The sequence below is a fragment of the Brachyhypopomus gauderio genome, unplaced genomic scaffold, assembly GCF_052324685.1.
Source record: "Brachyhypopomus gauderio isolate BG-103 unplaced genomic scaffold, BGAUD_0.2 sc79, whole genome shotgun sequence".
Classification (NCBI taxonomy): domain Eukaryota; kingdom Metazoa; phylum Chordata; class Actinopteri; order Gymnotiformes; family Hypopomidae; genus Brachyhypopomus; species Brachyhypopomus gauderio.
The window spans coordinates 1318196-1336326 of NW_027506900.1; the positions used below are offsets into that span (position 1 = coordinate 1318196).

The 18131-nt window shown below is 41.2% G+C and overlaps 1 protein-coding gene across 1 annotated transcript; it reads left to right on the forward strand.

Annotated features, from left to right (window-relative positions):
• Positions 1–7417: 7417 nt before the first annotated feature.
• gtf2h1 (general transcription factor IIH, polypeptide 1) lies at positions 7418–17726 on the forward strand. Its single transcript, XM_076990962.1, has 15 exons — positions 7418–7579; positions 8395–8550; positions 8991–9183; positions 9323–9488; positions 9598–9691; positions 9984–10133; positions 10992–11071; positions 11400–11530; positions 11639–11726; positions 14334–14422; positions 14905–15022; positions 15733–15823; positions 16128–16243; positions 16578–16670; positions 17069–17726. The coding sequence occupies exons 2-15, from the start codon at positions 8397–8399 to the stop codon at positions 17153–17155; spliced, it is 1650 nt and encodes a 549-aa protein (XP_076847077.1). The 5' UTR covers positions 7418–7579; positions 8395–8396; the 3' UTR covers positions 17156–17726.
• Positions 17727–18131: the final 405 nt, after the last annotated feature.

The following is an 18131-nucleotide window of genomic DNA, read 5'->3' on the forward strand; positions in this document are numbered from 1 at the left end:
ACTTCCGTTACACATTAAACAATGGCAGAGTCCAATAACAAGAGCTTTTGCAGTGCACCAGGGTGCTCGATCTCGAAGCCAAAACAGTTGTATCTCAGTTTCTATGGTTTTCCGGCTGACGACGAGCAGAAAAGAAAATGGGTTTGTGCAATTAGGAGGGATGAAGGGGAAAACTTTGTGATACGGAGCATCTTTGTGTGTAGCCAGCATTTCACTGCTGCAGACTACATAGCAGGAAGCTCGGGGCTAAAAGTTGGTGCTGTTCCCTGTTACTGTCCCCGGTAATGTTACTGTTCCCAGCCGGTTTCAGTGGAACAGTTGCTGTCCGCGTTTGAAAGATCAAGCTCTCGGCTGGGAGTACACGTACGTCCGCTAGCATCTAGCTGTTACCCGCTAGCATCTAGCCCCGGTTCGCTAGCTTCTAGCTCCGGTTCGCTAGCTTCTAGCCGTGATCCGATAGCTTCTAGCCCCGGTTCGCTAGCTTCTAGCCGTGATCCGATAGCTTCTAGCCCCGGTTCGCTAGCTTCTAGCCCCGGTCCGATAGCATCTAGCTCCGGTTCGCTAGCTTTTAGCTCCGGTTCGCTAGCTTCTAGCCCCGGTTCGCTAGCATCTAGCCCCGGTTCGCTAGCATCTAGCCCCGGTTCGCTAGCATCTAGCCGTGATCCGATAGCTTCTAGCCGTGATCCGATAGCTTCTAGCCGTGATCCGATAGCTTCTAGCCCCGGTTCGCTAGCTTCTAGCCGTCATCCAATAGCTTCTAGCCCCGGTTCGCTAGCTTCTAGCCGTGATCCGATAGCTTCTAGCCGTGATCCGATAGCTTCTAGCCCCGGTTCGCTAGCTTCTAGCCGTGATCCGATAGCATCTAGCTAGAAAAGAGCAAACTCTCGGCTGGCAGTACACCACGAACATCTACTAGTCGAGAGTTTGCTCTTTCAAATGCGGACAGCAACTGTTCCACTGAAACGGCTCTGAAACTAGTTGTGATCCGCTAGCATCCAGCTCTGCTCGGTAGCATCCAGCTCTGACCATCACTTTGCTGTCGACTATATTGGACACTGAATAAACAATAACACGTAATAACTTGGTGTGTGTCATGAACTTTATTGATACTGATGTAAACCAAACAATCAATAGCTCAATCAATAGTGATTCATGTAGGGGCCAACGATATACGTCTGCGGCAGTCAGAGGTGACTAAGGCTAATGTTAAAGAGGTGGTTAAATTAGCCCAGACGATGTCCGATGCCGTAATCTGCTCTGGCCCCATCCCAATGCAGCGCGGTGATGAGCAGTACAGCAGGCTCACGTCGCTAAACCGCTGGATGTCCAAGTGGTGTTCAGAAAATCAAGTGGGCTTTATTAATAATTGGGAAGAGTTCGAGGGCAAGCCTGGTCTTTTAGGCAGGGACGGTGTCCACCCCACCCGGGATGGCGCTGCCCTGTTATCTTGCAGCATAGCCCATAGCCTGTTAGCTAGTCGGCAGAGTAGCACTAGGAGCTGCTGACTGTCCAGGGTTGCGACCAGGCCGCAGACTAACGGGTTAAACCTGTCTGCGAGCTGCTTAGAGGCGTCACCAAGTTCCCTTAGGATTGAGACTGTGTCTGTGCCCCGGGTTAAACTAAATCATAAGAAAATAGTCCGTCCTAAGTTTTTAACTAATATTCAGACTTCACATCAAATTATTACAACCTATATGACCGATCTGAAAATTGGATTAATCAATATTCGATCGCTCAACTCAAAAGCAGTTTTTGTAAATGAACTTATAACAGACCAGAAAATTGATATTCTTTGTCTAACTGAAACGTGGGTTCAATCTGGTGATTATTTAACTCTAAACGAAGCCACTCCTGTGGGATATAGTTATATACATAGACCTAGACTGTCAGGCAGAGGAGGTGGAATATGTATAATCTATCGTGATTGTTTAGAAATTCATCAGAAATACTTAGATATCTCAAACTCATTTGAGATGCAGTCTATTAATGTTATTAGTCCATCTGAAAATAAAAGTACATTCTCCCTAACTAATGTATACAGACCACCAGGGCCTTACTCAGATTTCTTAAACGATTTCACCGATTTTGCAGCAAATTTAGCAGTATGTAGTGACAAAATAATAATGGTAGGAGACTTTAACATACACTTTGATAATGCGGAGGATCCACTGACAAGGGCTTTTACTTCTATATTGAACTCTGTCGGCATTAAACAAAACGTAGTAGGACCTACACATTATCGAAATCATACCCTAGATCTAATATTAACGCTGGGTATCGACGTAGATAATATAAACATACTCCCGCAAACCGTAGCAATCTCCGATCATTATTTAGTAAAATTCGATTTTCACCTTAACATAAATACCCGCCCGTCTCCTCGGCAGTGTATAAAGCGCTCAATAAATTCATCAACAGCAACACGGTTTATTGAAACCCTCCCTGACTTAACTGCTTTAGCCCACTCGCCATCCGATCCAGGAGAGTTAGATAGTCTAACCGACTACTTAGAGAATACCTGCAGATCAGCTCTAGATATAGTAGCTCCACTAAAATATAAAAAAGCTAGATCCAAAAAGCTCGCCCCATGGTACACCGACCAAACTAGAAACTTAAAACAAATAGCACGTAAATTAGAGCGGAAATGGCGATCTACTAAATTGGAAGTATTCCACTGTGCCTGGAAGGATAGCATTATTGACTACAAACGGGCACTCACTAAAACACGCTCAGCATACTTAGCCTCACTGATAGAGAAAAATAAAAACAATCCTAGATTTCTTTTTAATACTATTTCTAAACTTACAAAAAATCAAGCAGGCACAGAACCTCAGATTCCAATAAACCTCACTTGTAATGTATTTATAGATTTCTTTGATAATAAAATAGAGAATATTAGACAAAATATAAAACCCTTTATTAGCAATACAACTGGTATGTCATCTGGTTTGGTTGATATTGATTTAAATTACATACCGGGAGAAAAACTTGATGCTTTTCATCCACTCCCAAAATCAGAATTAGAGAAAATAATTTCTTCCTTAAATTGTACTACCTGCACATTAGACTCAGTTCCCTCAAAGTTATTAAAAGAGGTATTACCAGCTGTAACTGAACCTCTTCTAACTATAGTTAACTCATCCATTACAATAGGTCACATGCCCAAATCATGTAAATTAGCAATTATCAAACCTCTGATCAAGAAACCAAATCTTGATCCGACTGTGCTATCTAATTATAGACCCATTTCAAACACATCATTCATATCTAAGATCATAGAAAAAGCTGTTGCCCAGCAATTATGCCTATATCTGCATAGGAATAACACATTTGAAAAGTTCCAATCTGGTTTTAGGCCCCATCACAGTACTGAAACAGCATTAGTTAAAGTAACAAATGATCTCCTCCTTGCATCAGATCAAGGCTATGTATCACTGTTAGTGCTTCTTGATCTTAGTGCAGCTTTCGACACAATTGATCATAGGATCTTGCTAGAAAGGTTAGAACGCTGGGTTGGAGTCTCAGGCACAGCCCTTTCATGGTTTCAGTCTTACTTAACAAATCGCTATCAGTTTGTAGAGCTCAATAATATTTCATCCAAACGTACAATGGTTAAATATGGGGTCCCGCAAGGCTCCATCTTAGGACCACTATTATTTACATTATATATGCTACCATTGGGCACAGTTATAAACAAACATGGTGTCAATTTTCACTGCTATGCGGATGACACTCAACTTTACATATCAGCCAAACCCGATGACAAACTCAGTTTAGGAAAAATTGAGGCCTGTGTAAGAGATATTAAATGCTGGATGTCTCTAAACTTCCTACAATTAAATGAGGACAAAACAGAAGTTCTCCTTGTGGGCCCTAAGGCCGCAAGACAGAAAATTCCAAATTTAATGCTTAATCTTGCAGACTATCCCATTACACCTGGCACAGTAGCCAAAAACCTAGGCGTCATACTCGACTCCGACCTATCATTTGATAAATATATAGATAATACTACTAGGATAGATTTTCTACATCTCCGCAACATTGCCAAATTAAGAAATGCATTATCACAGGATGATGCAGAAAAATTGGTGCACGCCTTTGTTAGCTCTAGACTAGACTACTGCAATTCACTACTGTCAGGATGTTCAAATAGGAATCTAAATAAACTTCAAGTAGTTCAAAATGCCGCAGCTAGAGTTCTGACCAGAACTAGAAAATTTCAGCATATTAGACCAGTCCTATCAGCCCTGCATTGGCTCCCAGTTAAATTTCGTATTGATTTTAAAATTCTATTATTAGCATATAAAGCACTACACGGGCTTGCTCCTGAATACCTCCAGGAACTTATTTCCTACTATGAACCCCCACGTCAACTAAGATCACAGGGTGCTGGTCTGTTATTAGTTCCACAAATTAACAAGGTAACAGCAGGGGGAAGAGCCTTTTCTTATAAGGCCCCCCAGCTTTGGAATAATCTTCCTAAATGTGTCCGGGACTCTGACACAGTCACAATCTTTAAATCTAGGTTGAAAACCCACTTATTTAGTCTAGCGTTTGATAATTAATATCCCCCTTAGATAAAGGTACAGATCCAGGGGTTCATAGACGAAGGGTTTTATGGTAGACTGGGGTGCTGGTGCTGTCATCCTGTCACTGCTCGTGGTCACTCAAGTTTGTTGACAGTGCAGTGGACGGATGCCATTGTCTCAGAATGCCCCCAAGCCTATGTTACCTTCTGGTTCTGCCTTTTTTTAGCTAGGCTGTAATAATTTAACTTAGTGCCGGAGTTGCTGCCACACTCCAGAAATGTTTATAATTTTACCTGTCCTGTATATGTCCTCATACAGAGCTAATTTTCCCTGTTTCATTTCTCCACATGGCTGCCCGCCTGCTTGAGGAATAATGAGATGAGGAGAGACAAGCGATCCATCCTGGCCGGCCACCTCCTGCCTAACCGGATGCCTACACCATGATGGACATTATTACATATTTTTCGGTCTAAATGGACATTATTGCATCTTTTACATTCTGTCTACATTCTGTCTATATTGTTGTTGTTGTCATGGTGACCGGTGTCGGCCAGAGGAGGATGGGTTCCCCCCCTGAGTCTTGGTTCCTCTCAAGGTTTCTTCCTCATGCAAAAACTAGGGAGTTTTTCCTTGCCACGCCTTTGGCTTGCTCACTGGGGGCTAGGACTCGGCACTTGTAAAGCTGCTTTGTGACAACAACTGTTGTAAAAAGCGCTATATAAATAAAATTTGATTGATTGATTGATAGCTGACATCCCTTGGCTTGCTAAAGCTGGGCGTACACTGTACGATATTTTAAATCGTGTACTCAGCTCCAGCTCAAACTACGACTAAATTGCAGGGAGAGTCGGCTCGTGGAGCTGCTTCAACAGTGCGATACTCTCACGAGGAGCGATTTGAATTTCAAACATGTTTGATATTCTTGTGACGCTGCGATTTCTGATCGGGAGTTGGTCGTGAGGTGTGAATCGCTCCTCGTTTACCTGTGTAAACTACACGATGCACGACACGCGATTGAGCCGAAACTCAGCCCGATCGCAAAAATAGTCGCACGAGTGAAAAATCGGCTGAAAATGGGCCAAAAATCGCACAGTGTACGCCCAGCTTAACCTAGCTAGATATTGTTAACTAAAGCTGTCAGTATCATATGTAATATTATAATATATATCATAATAATATAGACTGTTTTACCACTCCGTAGGATGATTAATGGAACCAGCTATACCTTAAATAATAGTTAGTTACCTAGCTAGTGCTAGCTGGTGTTAGCTTACCCTGGTATAAGTGAATAAATTATTCTACAAACAATTTGTAGCCTCTATTTAACTTGGAACCGTTCGTTGTTGAATGTTCTCCAACGATACTGGAAACGTATTTAAAATTCAGTCTCGGCAGCGACGACAGGGATGAAGTAAATGCTGAGGTGAATTGACAACAACTATCTTCTGCGAGTACCGGAACATGTTTTACCCGGCAGTGACGTATTTCCGTTTTGTTGTGAAAAGGGCCTATTGCGCTGAGGCGCGGCGCGCGCGAAGTTACAAAATTCGAGAGGTGCACGACCTCGCGAATCAACAGCGCGAGGCCCTCACGCACGGGCGGTGCGACTGCGATTATGTCATTTTCGCGCGAACCCTCGCGCCGCTCGCGACGCGTCATGTATAAACCAGTCAGCTGTCAGAAACAGCTTTGATGAGTGGCTATATTATATACTATATGACCTAACTCAAGGATTGTCTTCTACAGAGGAAATTCAAATGACGTGCGCGGGGTGGAGGGCACATGAAACTTTCTTGTCCCGGGCCCCAGCAAGACTGTCAACGGGCCTGCTTGGGTGAGTGAGCAAATTTCACATTCTGAACTTCGCTAAACAGGAAGTAAACATTCAAAATAAAAGTGCTTCGCTTAAGACAGGAAATTTACGGTTTCAACACAAATTATTTCAAAATAAAATACAATCGCTTTGGCCTTAAAACATACAATATATGGGGTTACTTACAGTGTGTGTGTGTGTGTGTGTGTGTGTGTATGGCCTTTGAACTTTTTTCTGGTATTTAAATGCTTTTATATTCATGAGGGTCATTCCATGTCAAATCAACCAAAATTTGGATTGGTCCCCGCTTGACCACCTCAGAATCCCTTCGAACTTTCTCCATTTGTAGGCAGATATGTTTCATGGAAAAATCCAAAGTATTTCTGTTCCATGTTCAATATTTCAAGAGTTACAGCCATTTTTGTAACCCCACCCTCAGACGCATCTTTTGCGAAAGTGGCTAAATAGCAATATTTGCATGTGAATATCTCTAAGACTATTACAGCTAGAAGGCTGGATTTTTTTGTATGTTTAGAAACTTGTTACAAAACTCTTGAAATACTGAATCAGTTGAAAAATCAGTTGAAAATCTCTCATTTCTACCTGTTGTCTGTTCCATTTGCACAAGAGCAGTTGAAATTGATTCACAATCAGTGTTGCTTCCTATCTGAACACGAAGTGTGGATGACTTGGAGTTACATTGTGTTGTTTAAGTGTTCCCTTTATTTTTTTGAGCAGTGTATATGAAAAATATATTGACGCCATATAAAAGTAGAAAATGAAAAACGTTGCGAATATCCTTAGTATATTCCACTAGAGGGTGCCATTGCACCATAATAAACCTAGACAAACCTACACAAACTTGAGCTACATATTTTCACTTTTCCGTTTTGCTGCAAAGGCTATTTTCCGTTTGCTGTGCGTAAATTACCTTGCACCACTGAGAGTAAATTTATGGTGTTTGTAATTTTGTGGCTTACGAGTGTATACTACGTGTCTATTAAACAAAAGAATAACGACACTATATTTGTCAGTGGGCTTTAATTTTGAAGTGTCTACTTGACTCGACCTTTTTTTTTGCGGACATGGAGAATTTCGAGATTGCAGGGGGTGACACATTAGGCGTCGGTGTTGATTGTGAATAACACATTAAAAATAGTGAAATTTAAGGATTGTTCACGTTACTCACCACAACATAAACATTGAGGTAACAACTTCACCAACGTTGGTGCCCCAGGCAAGTCGCTAACCATTTAATTGTGTCCATAGCACCTTTTCCATGGCCATAGCGTGTGTTAGCCGGCCAGCTAACGAGCTGCTTGTTTATAGTGAACCTGTGTGTGTTGAGTGTGCAAATGTAAGTTGGCCTAATTAGTTCACACTCGTCTGTGTTTAAGAAGTGTTTAACTTCCTAGTGTTAATCTATTCGTTAGCATTGTATTGCTGCTGTAGTGTTATCTCAACAATTGGCAGTTATCTGCAAGGGCTGAACGTTGATGTACACTCGTTAATGTAAATGTGTGTGTTCAACACAACATTTAAGCAGCTGTATGAGGCCTACCCTAGCAGATAACTCATAAGTCACATTACTTTACATTATCGTCATGATTTTTGTAGTCAAAGCTAATCAATTTTGAACGTTTGGGTAGGCAGTATGTATAATCCGGAAAGTTTCAGTTTATGCTGTTTGTAAGTGTAGCCTGTACATTTTACATGAATGTGTTTTTTTTTTTTTGTTTGTTTATTTACTTTTATTTTTTTAAAACGTTTTAGCGTTTCCTTGTTTTGGTTTGCATATAATGGTAAAGCAATGCTAGAGTCTTGGCTAATGGCTGTGCTTTAATCAATGCTTTGTGTCCTTCAAGTTTGATAAATAAAAAAAAATCACCAAATTAATGCAAGCATAAACAATTTAATAAACAGATCAGTAATGAAATCAGTCTGCATAAGTTGTGAAAGGTTTGGATGAGTAGATGAACAAATCAGTAGAATATTTTATGTACTTTTTTGTGATTTTCTGTCATCCTTTGTGTTTTATTTTATTTTACTTAGTCATGGCGGCCCTGTCGGAGGAGGTATTGCTGGTAGTGAAGAAGGTCCGGCAGCGGAAACAGGATGGGACTCTCTATCTAATGACTGAGCGCATAGCCTGGGGGCCAGAGGGAAAGGATCGGTTCACAGTCAGCCACCTGTATGCCGATATTCGTTGTGAGTAATGTTACGTCTCTAAGTCCTGTGTGTGTGTTTACTCTCATTCCACATCCAGTCCCAAAATGTCAGTCGTCCCTCACGTACTTTGAAGACTTGGAATATACTTTTCTTTTTAGCGTGGGTTTTGGTTGTTTTGGCCGTGGTTACTTCTGACACTATTGCACCAATGTATCATACACCAATACATACCTGGACATTGAACTCCTTTTGTGCTCTCATTATGTATTGTTTCTTTTTTGTCACATTTCATTTTGTTACGCTTCCCTTAGTCCATCCTTGCTTATGGCCTCGGATCCCAGTCCAGTGTCAAAAACAGTAATGACAAAAATAGTGTTGACCACTTTTCCCCAAATAATCTTGGGTTGAGACACCTGTGGCCATGCTGGTGGCTTTGTAAAATGTTTTAAGTAATCTTGCCATGCTTTGTGAACTTGTAGGTCAGAAGATCAGTCCTGATGGCAAGGCGAAGATCCAGCTTCAACTAGTGCTACACACAGGAGAGAGTACAACCTTCCACTTTGCAAATGAAAGCACAGCTCTGAAGGACAGAGAGGCTGCCAAAGACCTCCTACAGCAGCTCCTGCCCAAGTTTAAAAAGAAAGCTAATAAAGAACTAGAGGAGAAAAACAGGTAAATTCACTTTTATCCAAACTAGCCAAGTGTGGGTCATATTAGATTGCTTGTCACTGGTTGTATCATATTCAGGCAATGTTTCCTGTACAAATAAGCATGAAACATACATTTAGGTTCATTCTTCTTATTTCACCAGGATGCTGCAAGAGGACCCAATGCTGTTTCAGCTCTATAAAGACCTGGTCGTAAGTCAGGTCATTAGTGCAGAGGAATTCTGGGCCAATCGGCTGAAGCTGAGCTCTGGAGCTCACTTCAGCTCTAACAGCATTAAGCAGGAAGTGGGCATATCGGCAGCCTTCCTGGTGAGCTCAATCACCCAGGCTGCCTTTCACAACTTTTCCTCAAAAGCAATAATTTGGTTTAGATTAAATGGTGAATCTGTGTTCTAATGGAATATCACCTTGGTTATAGGCAGACATTAGACCACAGACAGATGGATGTAATGGCTTGAGATACAACCTGACCACTGACATCATCGAATCAATCTTCAGAACCTACCCTGCAGGTGAGACGTCATCATTCAAGACCAAGAAAAAACATTAAATCATAGCACACTAATGATAAAAAATGCATGTGAAATATATCTTCCAGAAAGTTGAGCGTGATTACTTATAGTGGTATTTGCTCTGCTATTTAATGTTGATTTGATGGCTGTGGTGGTTTTCTTAAACTTGTGATGTGACGCAATTTTCTATAGCCTGGGTAGTGAACATGCACGAATATACATGAGTTTGTTAATTATTCCAGCTACTATCTTAGATATTGACCTGCTTGGTCTCTAATCTCTCTTTGTGTAGTCAAACAGAAGTATGCTGAAAATGTGCCTCACAACCTGACTGAGAAAGAATTCTGGACCCGCTTCTTTCAGTCACACTATTTCCACAGAGATCGCATCAACACCGGACTGCAGGATCTCTTTTCTGAGTGTGCCAAGCAGGATGAGAAAGGTAACATACCAACAATTGTTGAAGAGGCAAAGTGATGTACTTCAAAAAATGGAGAACAAAATGAATAAGTAGGTTTTATTTGTATAGAGCCTTACTGAAAATCAAGATTGCTTAACAAATGAGGCAAATGACAGCAATGAGCAGCAAGACTTGGCAAGAAGATAGGATGAATGGTATAGGAAGACAGAATCACACAGACGAGCGCCTGTGTAATTTTTTTTAAGGCAGCAGTATGATGATTCCATCAGAACGTAGACGACTTATTGAGAGAGAGAAAAAGATTTCCAACTCTAAGTATGAGAGTTCTAGAACTTGATTGTGAGAGAATTCCAAAGGTTGGGTTCCATGATAATAAAGGCTATCCATGGTAATGTACTTTGCATTGTTTCCTAGTTGCAGTTCAAATTTAACCATGTGGCTTATGTTGTAGCATTCCACCTATTGGTAAACTATTGAAGAGGCATGTTCTTCCTTAATTTACCAGTAGCAGGAAAACTACATATTTTATTTATTTATTGCATTTTTGTTGTTTTCTTTATGAAAATAAGGACCACAGAAAAAATGCATAATAATAATAGATAATAATAATTAGTGCTGTCAATTCCAGGTGCCGCAATTAAAAGGCCTCACCAGGATTTTGCTCAGGCTTCCTGGATTGTGTTGATTCCACTAATTTTACCTGGATTGCTAATTAAAAAATCTAGCAAGCTTGAGCAAAATCCTGGTGAAGACTTTTAATTGCGGCACCTGGAATTGACAGCACTAATAATAATAGATTTGGACATAATAATAGTTTGGAACGGAACACTTAAACATGATTACCAACCTTGCTGACCTTTTAAACTCTTTATTGTACAGGGCTGAAGTCCATGGTGGTTCAAGGTGTTAAGAACCCCATGGTGGACCTGCTGTCTCTGGAGGATAAAACATTAGATGAGGTAATGCTAGAAGCAAGCTATAGAATCTATCAAAAAGCAGTAGAACATTTACTCCATATTGCCCTGCAGTTGGAAAGCTATAGTGGCATAATATGCAACTTGAGCCACTTGACCATATGTGTTGCTGTTAGTTACATTAACATTATTTAATAAATATCTTATTAATGGTGACAGTCCACCAAGTAGTTTGCTCATTAACAATAGACTATGGTTGCCCAGCATCAAAGTTTTAAATGCTCTTTAATAACTTGATGATAACTTGATAATGTGTTCCATGCATGTCTGTTGTTATTTTATAATAGTCTTTAACTGTCGCATATGTTTTCAGGGCTATGGTTCCTTAACAGGCCCTTCCACATCCAACTCAAGTAAAACAGTGAAGGAAAATAGCAACTCTGCCATTATCAAACGCTTCAACCATCACAGTGCTATGGTACTGGCAGCGGGTCTTCGTAAATTGTAAGCATTCGGACTGCAGCTGTGTGTCATATACCTGCATGAGCCTGTTTACATGTATGTAATGTACAGATGTATAGAGATTAACCCAGAAGATCACTCTGTCTACAGGGATACTTCCAATGACCAGACCAGTGAGACCAGTAGCACAGACGGGAATTCTAGAGATTCCGATTCCTTCCAGCCACCAATTAAAAAGGTATAAAATAACCCTTTCACTCTGTTTTTATATGTGTGTGTATATATATATATATATATATATATATATATATATATATATATATATATATATATATATATATATATATATATATATATATATATATATATAAGCATTTTGCTTGCATTTTTCTCTGGAAACTTTGTGAGCTCTAATTAAAAAATGTAAATTCCATATATATGAATGTAAATTCACCGGCCACTTTATTAGGTACACCTGTTCAACTGCTCATTAACGCAAATGTCGAATCAGCCAGTCACATGGTAGCAACGTGATGCATTTAGGCATGTAGACATGGCCAAGACGATCTGCTGCAGTTCAAACCGAGTATCAGAATGGGGAGGAAAGGTGCTTTAAGTGACTTTGAATGTGGCATGGTTGTTGGTGCCAGAGGGGCTGGTCTGAGTATTTCAGAAACTGCTGATGTACTGGGATTTTCGCACACAACCATCTCTACGGTTTACAGAGGTCTGAAAAATTGGCAAATCTGTGGGCACAAATGCGTTGTTGATGTCAGAGGAGAATGGCCAGACTGGTTCGAGCTGATAGAACGGCAACAGTAACTAAAATAACCAGTCCTTACAAACGAGGCATAGAGAAGAGCATCTCTGAACGTACAGCACATCGAACCTCGAGGAAGATGGGCTACAGCAGCAGAAGACCACACCGGGTGCCACTCCTGTAAGTTAGGAACAGGAACCAGGCTCACCAAAATTGGACAATAGAAGATTGGAAAAACGTTGCCTCGATTTCTGCTGTGACATTTGGACGGTAGGGTCGGAATTTGGTGTCAACAAGCATGGATCCATCCTGCCTTGTATCAACGGTTCAGGCTGGTTGTGGTGGTGCAATGGTGTAGGGGATATTTTCCTGGCACACTGTGGGCCCATTAGTACCAACTGAGCATCGTGTCAATGCCACAGCCTACCTGAGTGTTGTTGCTGACCATGTCCATCCCTTTATGACAACAATGTATCCATCTTCTGATGGCTACTTCCAGCAGAATAACACGTCATTAAAGTGAATCATCTCAAACTGGTTTCTTGAACACGACATTGAGTTTACTGTACTCAAATGGCCTCCACATTCACCAGATCTCAATCCAATAGAGCACTTTTGGGATGTGGTGGAATGGGAGATTTGTATCATGGATGTGCAGCCAACTAATCTGCAGCAACTGTGTGATGTTATCATGTCAATATGGACCAGACTCTGAGGAATGTTTCCAGTACCTTCTTGAACCTTTGCCACGATGCAGTTCTGAAGGCAAAAGGGGGTCCAACCTGGTACTAGCATGGTGTACCTAATAAAGTGGCCTGTGTGTGTCAGAAGGTGGCCACAGGTGTATAAAATTGAGTACCTAGGCATGCAGACTGTTTGTACAAAAATTTGTGAATGAATGGGTCGCTCTCAGGAGGTCAGTGAATTCCTGCGTGGAAATGTGATGGGATGCCATCTGTGCAACAAATCCAGTCGTGAAATTTCCTCACTCCTAAATATTCCACCGGCAGCTGTATTATAAAACAATGGAAGTGATTGGGAACAACAGCAACTCAGCCATGAAATGGTAGACTATGTAAACTGACGGAGCGGGGTCAGTGGATGCTGAAGCGCATAGTGTGAAGAGGTCGCCAACTTTCTATAGAGTCAATCACTACAGACATCCAAACTTCATGTTTGGATTAGCTTCAGATTAGCTCAAGAACAGTGTGCAGAGAGCTTCATGGAATGGGTTTCCATGGTCTAGCAGCTGCATCCAAGCCATACATCACCAAGTGCAATGCAAAGCATCAGATGCAGTGGTGTAAAGCACGCTTTCACTGAACTAAAGCAGTGGAGGAGCGTTCTCTGGAGTGACGAATCGCGCTTCTCCATCTGGCAATCTGATGGACGAGTGTGGGTTTGGCGGTTGCCAGGAGAACGGTACTTGTCTGACTGCATTGTGCCAAGTGTAAAGTTTGGTGGAGGGGGGATTATGGTATGGGGTTCCAGTGAAAGGAATGCTGGTTGCTTCAGCATACCAAGACATATTGGACAATTCCATGCTCCCAACTTTGTGAGAACATTTTGGAACTGGACCCTTCCTCCTCCAACATGACTGTGCACCAGACTGTGCACAAAGCAAGGTCCATAAAGGCATGGATGTCACAGTCACAGGTGTGGATGAACTTGACTGGCCTGCACAGAGTCCTGACCTCAACCTGATAGAACACCTTTGGAATGAATTAGAGTGGAGACTGGAGCCAGGCCTTATCGTCCAACATTAGTATGTGAACTCACAAATGCGCTTCTGGAAGAATGATAAAAATCCCCATAAACACACTCCTAAACCTCGTGGACAACCTTCCCAGAAGAGTTGAAGCTGTTCTAGCTGTAAAGGGTGGACCCAAGTTATAATGAACCCTATGGATCACTTAATCTCATGTGAGTCAAGGAAAGTGAGCGAATACTTAAGTGTGTGTGTGTGTGTGTGTGTGTGTGTGTGTGTGTGTGTGTGTGTGTGTGTGTGTGTGTGAGAGAGAGAGAGAGAGGTTTCCATAAACATCTTGAAATATTATTCATTTGTTTTTTTTTTAACCCTTCCAGGTGAAACTTCAAGAGGCCATTGAGTATGAAGACTTGCAGAATGAGACTAGGCCAAAAACTATTGCGTTGAAATTGAAAAAATCTGACAGGTACATTTACGCTAGTTAGATCTAACCTGTACATTTGTAGATTTCTGTGTCTAGTAGAAGGGGATTACGTAAATGATGGCTAGTTCTAAAACCAAGTATATGATAAATGTGATAAAAATTTTCAAACCACGTAGTAAAAATGTTCATGGTCTTGTGAAGTTAAATGAAGCTACGTAGACTATGTAGACTACCGTTGAATTGATATATTTGTAACATAAAATAATGGATCAAATCTTGGACATGGACTCAAATAATATGGAACATTACATCATTACAACATAAATATAATTACTCCCAGTTAGCTACAGCATCTTAACTACAGTCAAAAGAATGACAGTCTCTGAAAATGTCTTTCTGTTTGTTTCTTGTGCCACCAATATTGCAACAAAAGAAGAGAATTAGCTTACTCTTTCATATCTCTATTAATTTTTGTATGTTGTTTCTTGTTTCCTCTCCAACACTCTGGATCACATCCCGTTAAGGTATTCTCATGGGCCAGTTCCCCTGCAGTCTCATCACTACTCTACAAGTCAGGATATCATCAGCTCGGTCAGCTGCATTCAAGAGGAAATGAGCTGCTACAAACCCTGCCTTACTCAGGTTGTCTGCTACAAACCCTGCCTTACTCGGGTTGTCTGCTTACAAACCCTGCCTTACTCGGGTTGTCTGCTTACAAACCCTGCCTTACTCGGGTTGTCTGCTTACAAACCCTGCCTTACTCGGGTTGTCTGCTTTACAAACCCTGCCTTACTCGGGTTGTCTGCTTACAAACCCTGCCTTACTCGGGTTGTCTGCTTACAAACCCTGCCTTACTCGGGTGGTCTGCTACAAACCCTGCCTTACTCGGGTTGTCTGCTACAAACCCTGCCTTACTCGGGTTGTCTGCTACAAACCCTGCCTTACTCGGGTTGTCAAACCCTGCCTTACTCGGGTGTTGTTCCAGCTGTGTTAGTCTGCGTTTTGTTACTGTTTCGTTCTTACCTACTCATGTTGTAAATCATCATGTTCTTTTTCTTGCTTTTTTTTTTTTTTATCAAAAACCTTTGTTTTTCAAACAAAGGCCAAATCAAGTCAACTATTCTCCTTAGATTTAGCTGAAGTTTGGCAATAAGGCTCACCAGCTCTCTGTCAAAGTCATAGTATGAACTGCTAAATGCAGCAAAACCCTGAGCGTTAAACGGAATTGCTTGCTAAAGTTTTCTCTCTGACCAAGTGAAAAAAAAGTCATAGCGGTGGGTGTGACATGACCAGTGTGTTGAATGTCCTTGGTACTTGGGTTTGAGAAAGCCCATGTCATTCGTGGTTTGTAGGTGATGTCCAGCAGTGCAGCTAGTGCAGCCATTGCAGCTCTCTCTCCTGGAGGAGCCCTCATGCAGGCTGGAGCCCAGCAGACCATCAGTCGTAAGTTCCAGACGGTCTTTTATTGTATAAATCTCGTGAGGTTCTGTCTGTAATCCTTTTGATATTTCTGTAATGTGGCTGTAAATTGGTTTCACGGTACAGGCGCACATCCCTTTAGGGCCTTTATGATGATGTTCTTGGGGGGAAAAAAATCACCTTGAAACAATGAACTACATGATGTTGTTGCATGTTGAAGCCAATACATTAAGGCATGTAAAGTAACAATTATGAAACGTTTCTGCACATCTCTTGGATTTACAAAACACCAGGAACAATTTTTTCAGTACAGTTGACCTGTGTGCAGAACTTGTGCCTGCTGAAATTCAGAGTGAACTGAAGCACTTATACACAGCAGCAGGCGAGCTGCTACGGCACTTCTGGTCCTGTTTTCCTGTTAACACGCCCTTCTTGGAAGAGAAGGTACAGATTACAGTTCACAGCAATAATGTCACAGTGCTATAATATATCCATGCGGTCACATATGCCCGCTAAAATGTAACTAGGAGTGTGTCTCCTAATGTTGCAATTATTTTGATTGCAACATTTTATTTCCTGCTTGAGCAACCATTATACTGTTTGTTTGGAAGTCTTGTGCACTGATGGCCACTAGAGGGCTGTTCTATTACCCTGCTCGGTTGGACCGTACACACAGTCCAGTAAGGTTATAGCACAGTCCATTTAATCAATTCAACCATTACATTTAAGAGTGATTTTTTTTTTTTTTTTTTGCAATATTTGCCTCTCATCTGTTTAGGTGGTGAAAATGCAGTCCAATCTTGAGAGATTCCAGTCGACTAAGCTCCATCCGTTCCAAGAGAAGATTCAGCGGGAGTACTTAAGCACCAGTGTAAGGCCCCAGTTTTTAAACGACTGTATAGGGTAAAGAGAATCAGTAACGTGTTCAGGCGCATTTGTCGAACAAATCAGATCCTAAGTAATTCCTGAACCCATGCTAATCCCATGCCAAACTCAAGCCAGTCTGTCTATGTGCAATAAAGTTTCATCTAGTCTGTTAATGTTGCTGTAGTAAGGTTTATATGAAGGTCTTTGATATTTCCTGCTTGTGTTAATGTATCAAAAAATGTTTTGTTTTAAATTATTGACAAGATTGCCAGTGGAAGAAATGAATAAGGAAGGCATTTGAAGTAGAGTTACTCTACAGAGGTGGTGTACCAGAAAATGATGAAAAACAAAGTAGCCATGGGGTTTAATGGAACTAACTGTGTTCATGTTTGTTATTCACAGCTGATCAGCCATCTGGAAGAGATGATTCAGGCCGCCTATAACAAGTTCCATGCCTGGCAAATGCGTCGCATGATGAAGAAATCCTGAAAGAAAGAGGACGGATTTTTTAAGGACTATAGGGGGAGCTGGGAAGAGGGAGTAGAGTGCAGAGTGGAGGAACACTCTTTTAACGCCAGGCTGACTGCTCCTCACAGAGAACTTTAGTGAGTGAACACATCTGGCCTGATGGACAGGGCTCTGCCCTCACCAGATTCGTCCATGTGGAGATGGACTGCACCAATTACAATTACTGTAGTGTTTGGGGGGTTTTCCCTTAATCTCTTTGTTTTGTTTGTACTGTTTGGCTTTGTTCTGCTATTTTCTCTCTTTCAGTGGAGGGGAAGTTGTCTGGTTTCCTGGTTAAGATTGGAATCAGATGTGGACTTAACAGTGTTGAATTTCTTGACCAAACTGTGGGCTTAATGATACCAGAGGAAGTATTCTCAGGAACTATAGATGTTCAATGCAAAATGACCTTGTGAGATAAGGGGAATTTAAGTGGTGCACAGAACACAAGGAGGACTTTTTGAAAATTAAACCATGCAATGCAGTATGGCTCTGTAGACACCCAGAGGCCAAAGGTTGGGAGGAGTATGAATAAAGCAATACTGTAAAATCACTCTTTCTATTGTGCATTATTAATGTGTACCAGCTGAACAGATCTGTGTCTATTCTAATTGCACTGAAGATAAATTTCAGGATGTTATAACGGAGATTCCAGCAGAACTTTTCATAGAATTTCCAGTGACAGAGTTTTTACATTTTTCTGCATTATAGGAACATCTCAAAAATTAAACTTGCTTAGAATTTTTTGATTTTGGAAAGTTGATTAAAAAAGATGCAAGACCTAGCAATATAAGTGAGACATTTTTTCTTTCAACATCTGATCCATAGAGGACCTTGAGTTTACAGTCTCCATTTGAAGCCAAAGAAATAATGCTCTTTAACATGTCTTATGTGTTGAGAGTTTTGATGATGATCAAGGAAGTTGAAAAAAATAATTTGGTTAGATATGGTTAAAGGT